We start from the raw sequence: 6,055 nt of genomic DNA, 5'->3' as shown, positions 1-6,055 counted from the left end.
GTTTTTTTATAGTATTATATTTAGATCTTTGGCATTATATTTATATCGTGGCATGAAAGGTTGCGATGATGAGCATTGTAGCCGATCACAGTGAGCGCATGAATGTGATCTTGTCATTGCAATTCGATTTCTGCACACCAACGAATGTTTTCATCATAACTAGTGCAAACACGATGTAAATAAGAGATTCGTTGATTATCCAGAACTCAGTCACTGAAAAACACCCGCTGTTTGATTGACAGCTACAGCGATTGCAAAGATAGCATTCTTTGATCGCATTCTATATCTAATTTAATCACAGTTTAAATAACAGATTATTTTCACCCTACGAAGAGAAACATTGTGAAGTAGACCTTGAGTCACTCACTGGTTTGATTTACTGACACATAGACAAAGATCATCTGACTGAACATGTATCATTACATATCAGAAATCACTGGTCACAAATCAGGCATTAGAATTAACAGTTACTTACATGTTGTGGCATTACTGACGAGTCCATATCGAAAAAGTCTGTTTGCAAAGCCTGTGCCAAAATTACGACTGTTTTACCAAAGAATCCACTGTGAAATTTGTGTGTACAGTGTACCGCATACAAATAAATAATGCTCAAGAGAAACATTCACATTGTTGAAAATAAATAAAATAACCACATTCCTAGTATTAGGATATTTTAGAAGTTAATGTTATTTGTGGTCCATCCTGCTCTCTGTAGTTTTGAAAAATAAGCTTTTCCCCATTATGGTTGAATCACGGAAGCTACACCAATTATTTCGCCAAGAGATTTATTATTTATTTTTATATGCATGTGTCAGACATACGAGAGAAACAGTCATAGAAGAAGAGGAAGGTTACAGGCGAGGTGGTCTTCATTCCAGATTTCTAACCCTTTCCTCTCACCCCCTCATGCCAGCTATAATGTTTCTCTGGGGTTTCTCTTCCGTCATGCCTCTGTGTTTATCTGGGTGCTACACTATAAGGATTGAGCTTATATACACCACTGAGGGACTTACAACTTCCTTGTAAGGTAGAAAATGATGTTGCTTATGTTTAAAATGGAACGTATACCTCATGCTTACACATGGCACAATCCACTTTCCATATTGAGAAACTATCCCTCAGTGTATACATTTGTGGTACAATTGCATCAGTGGAACATTCTTTTCCTTGTAAAGAATATGCCAACTATACACATTTGAGGTATCGTCATCAGTGGAACATGGTACATTGCACACATACTTTTATGCAAAATATAACTCATCCCATATCTCTCCTCAGCACACATGTACAACATACTCTGACTTCACAAAATACATTATACAAATTATTATGAACATTAATAAAGAAAAGTAATACTGTAAAATAACATTAAACAGTAACATTTTAAGTCTTCTCTCTCCTCTCGTCATCTCAACAAAGTTGCGACGATATGAAGTAGGCGTTGATTTTCTTCTGGTCATTCACTACTCTATTACGTCATAAAGAGGCACATTCCAGGACAAGTCGTTCGCTGGGCTTGGTAACAAAAGTTGTTTTTGGAATAACAAGGAAGTTTTCAGTTCTGTAACTTACAGGATATTCTTACATGATGAACTCTTATACTGTATGTCAAAAGCTCAAGGAATTTTTTTTTCTCAGATCATGACCCCTTTAAAGTTAGGCTTGATTTAAGATAATTTGGTTACTCTCTACTTGAAGACTTTATGTATAATGCATTATAAAAGAATCTATAATGTACGTTGCAGTGCATTATATCTTTTCATTAATAATTGTGAAAAATCTTTTCTCTTAGAAATTAGTATAATAATTATTATATATACAGTCTATGGTATATTATAGCAATCTTCACCCCAAAACAGATGTTTTTTAACATACACATGACTTCAACAATAACACTATTCACAACTGTTTAATTACATCACCAGGCATAAAAAAGAATCCGTCTCACCCAATGACTAAATGAAAACTTTCTCACTGTTGTTCAAATCCAGACATTCCACCCTTTCCACCCACAGTTTTTGACCCAAGACTACATTCAGTTCTAAGATAATTGATCTACATTAGAACCTTTTTTTATATATATATATTGTATACATTTATGGAAGATATTATGTTTTGTGTGAAGAACATGTTCATGCTTACACACACAAGACTTTTGTCTTGGTGACAGGAGCTTCCAGTTGGATATTTTATCAATGGCATAATCATTTGTGATTGAAATGTGTGCAAAATGCTACGTATATTGTAGGCTGTTAACATGAAAATCACTGCTCCGTGTTATTTTTATTTACAGTAGATCGACTGTAATATTTTGTAAACTACCTGAATAGGTGTGTTTTATCTAACAATTTATGGAATTGTTGTTATCATATTAAAGTTCACTGTCATTTCATGTACAGAATCATCATTGCTACCATCTTCATATCTGTTGTGCAGAATTTCTAGAGAAATAGATACAGAATAAAAATCAGCTCAATCATTTTCAAACGGCTACACAGGAGCAGAATGTCAGAACTGGTGCTTTTCATCTACAAAAGTAAATGTGCAAATAAATGTCTGTTAAAATAAATACAATTATAGTCTTGTTTTTTTGTGTGTTGATTCTGAAGAGTTAACATCTGATGAGTGATTTGAGTTTCTTCAATAGCTTGACTTTTCACAACGACATATCTCTATCAATTTGTTGTTTGTGCATGCGCACATTTTAATGTTCAGTTAAAGTATTGAAAAAGGTGTTCTGATTAATATAGAACGTGAGCAACAGTTGGAGAATATGATTACATTTCTCATTTCTAGTGAGAACTCTAGCTTCTGCATTTTAAAGGAAATTCATGTTCGCTTTAGAAATAGAGTATATGCATAATGTTTTGCTACAAATGCTGTTCTTAGGAGATAATGAAAATCTGGACCAGTATTAAGTGAAAAACATGGTGAAACAATAACAATAACTGAGGTGTTTTATCAGTTTTGCTGATTGTCAGTAATATATTCATCACTCAATTGTTTGGATGTATATTTTATTTAATCACAAATAAACATGCAGATTACATATTCATAACATTTACATGTAAAATTAAATTCAGTGATATTTAATAAATCTTACACTGTATTATTCTAGTATTCAATTAAATGTTAATGTAGCACTACTTGTGTTGTCGCCTCCCTTATAATTGATTCTGCTTGTTTTATTTTGAAAGCTGCTGGCTAAATGAATAAACATCTATGTAACGTACTGCAAATTTAGTGCACTGCGTTTAAGTGTTTTTAGCAACGTACCTAAAGGATATAACGCTTTCACTAGGTGGATCCTACAATGAAATGTAAGTGTTACATTCATAACTTAGCGAGTGTTTTTTTTTTTTTTTTGGAATAAAGTAATTTTGTGCATAATAAGACCAGAAATTAAAAGTAAAAAGTGTCTATTTTTATTTCATGTTGACATCAAAGCACTACGATACCACTAACGAGACATGGTGATGGAAAGAATATGAGATGGGATAAGAAATGATTTTGCATTTTCCCGTAAAAATATTGCTTTCACTCATTCTTTCACAAACCGATTGCATTCTATCACAAAATTATTGCATTCCTCCTAGAAACTTTGCCTTCTCTCGCAAAATGATTGCGTTCCTCAGAGAAACTTGGCGTTTGCTTTCAAAAGTTTTGCGTTCGCCCTCGAAACTTTGCGTTCTTTCGCAACACTATTGCGTTCATCAGGGAAACGTTTAGGTTACGTATGTAACCGGTTCCATAAGAAGGGGAACGAGATCTGCTAAAGACGCTATGGGGAACGCCATCAGCATGACCGGTGTTTGAAGCATGAGTGACAAACATGCCAATTTATTGGCTGTCCATGACGTCACAAGTGGGGCACCTGTAAGTATAAAAGGGTGCCTTTAATACACGTCATCAACTCTTTTGTCTGAAGGAGACTTGCAGGCAAGCCCTAAGCATGGCAACGAGACGCAGTGTCTCGTTCCTCTTCTCAGGGAACCAGGGTTTCATGTGTAACCTAGACATTCCCTTTTGAAGTGGAACTTCAATGCCGCATCTGTTGAAGGCGCTATGAGCATAGCATGATTGATTTTACGGATACTAAGCCGGAGTCAGAGCATGCCAACCCCGAGGACTTACATAGACTATATTGTGGTATTACACCCTAGGCCAGTACCTTCTAATAGTAGGACATGATCCCCAAGATTCTATGCTCTATAGCCGGGGTGTCCAATCCTGTTCCCTGGAGATCTACCGTCCTGCAAAGTTCCGCTCCAACCCTGATCAAACACGCATGAACCCACTGATTAAGATCTTCAGGAACACTTGATAATTACAGACAGATGTGTTGGAGCAAGGCTGGAACTGAACTCTGCAGGTAGGTAGATCTCCAGGAACAGGATCGGGCACCCCTGTTCTATAGCAAGGGGAGTCCCGGCCTTTACAACCTTCCTCCCTCCCTCACGGAACAGGAATAGCCTTATAAGCCCCCGAGAGCAGACCTCTAGGAATAATGGCTAAGCTATGTCAGCTTCTTCTTTATCTATAATATAGATAAAGCTCTTAGGAAGAACCAACCAAAGGGAGAATATCAACTTGACCTTTAGTAATACCACTACATCCAGGGGGAGATTGCAACCTTCATTTTAATCCACAAGGAGGAGTGCAAATACAAGAACGGCATAGTATAAATGCCAAAAAATCTTGCCATCTAAACTTAACCCACTATAGGGAACCTGCAGGGGAGAGCACTCACTCCCTGCACGCAAACATCTCCTGGATCGATAAAAGACTCACATTCACTCATATAACTTATAAATATATCATTTATAGCTAACAAAGGGGAGATATGTCTCACAACCTTCATAATAGCCACTGTTGCAAAAAGGGGGGAACCTAATACTATTTCACTTCCATATGAAAAAAGGAAGCAATGAGATCAGGATAAATGCAGTTTACTGCTGGATCAGAGGACGGCAAAGACAGTGCATCCTGATCCAACTGATCACTCAAGCCCATTACAAAGGAATGAGAAAGATCAATCCCTCTCTCATATTCCTCTGCCAGCTTGACGTGTGAACCCCATGACCCCTTTGCTGAGCCATGAGGCGCAGACGCTCGTTCCTGATTCCTCGAGAAGAGGGCCAAGTGTGAGAGGAGCTCTCGAGTGCTGAACGTGCTCCACTCCTGGAAACCTAGTACACAGAGGCACACACTTCCTGAGGCATTGCTTGGTTCCATTGTTCATTCGCTTTCACCACTCACTACTCAAACAAACAGCACCTGAAGACAAAACAAATCTTTTTTATACTTTTATATTTGTGGGCGCTCCGCTTGTGATGTCATGGACTGTCTCAGCCAATAAATTGGCATGTTTGTCACTGATGGTGTTCCCCATAGTATCTTTGGCAGACGGAGCGTCAAAGTTTCGAAAGGGAACTTTGCATTCTTTCACAAAACTATTGTGTTCCCCGAGAAACATTGCGTTCCTTCGTAAAAGTATTGTGTTTTCACAAAATATAGTTTTTCCTCTCATATTTCCAGCACAAAAGATTTCAGAGCGAATGCAGAGTTTGTTGGGTTACACAAAAGTTTTGCGAGAATGCAAAAGCATTGAAATATATATATATATTTTTACCATCACTATGTCCCTTTAGGGGCTCCGTAAAGCACTGATGATCAGATAGTTAACATGCTAAAGCAGGCATTTGAGAAGAAACACGCATCAAATAACCTCTAAAACAAGAACTAACATGGTTACAATCCCTATAGCAAGTGCTACAACAACAATACAGTTAAACCGTGTCCTCAAGCATTTTTAAGCATCTTTCATTTCACACACATTTCAATCCTCGTTTGCAGTTTCAAGAGCTGCTGTAGTTTCCTCTGGGCTGGGCTCCGGTTCGGATGATGATGTGGTTTCCGGTGCAGTTGTAGAAACAGGTACATCAACATGGTCAGTGTGATGTATGGGTTCAACCGCCTCTGTAAAAGTGGTATTATCTGATTAAGACGCAGAGTCTGTATGAAACAAAACCTGTAAATTATACTTTCCCAACAA

The 6,055-nt window shown here is 37.4% G+C and overlaps 1 protein-coding gene across 1 annotated transcript in view; it reads right to left on the bottom strand.

Annotated features, from left to right (window-relative positions):
- Nucleotides 1–3,012: 3,012 nt before the first annotated feature.
- The window catches only part of myom1b (myomesin 1b), a 53,789-nt gene continuing 50,746 nt past the window's right edge, over nt 3,013–6,055 (bottom strand). The window contains exon 41 of the mRNA XM_084403742.1: nt 3,013–5,979. Within this exon, the coding sequence (XP_084259868.1) occupies nt 5,840–5,979 (140 nt within the window). The 3' untranslated portion in view covers nt 3,013–5,839. The remainder of the gene's footprint in view (nt 5,980–6,055) is intronic.

The sequence above is a fragment of the Rutilus rutilus genome (genome assembly GCF_951802725.1).
Source record: "Rutilus rutilus genome assembly, chromosome: 3".
Classification (NCBI taxonomy): Eukaryota; Metazoa; Chordata; class Actinopteri; order Cypriniformes; family Leuciscidae; genus Rutilus; species Rutilus rutilus.
Note: the sequence above shows the minus strand (reverse complement) of the source record. Positions and strands in the feature narration are given on the sequence as shown.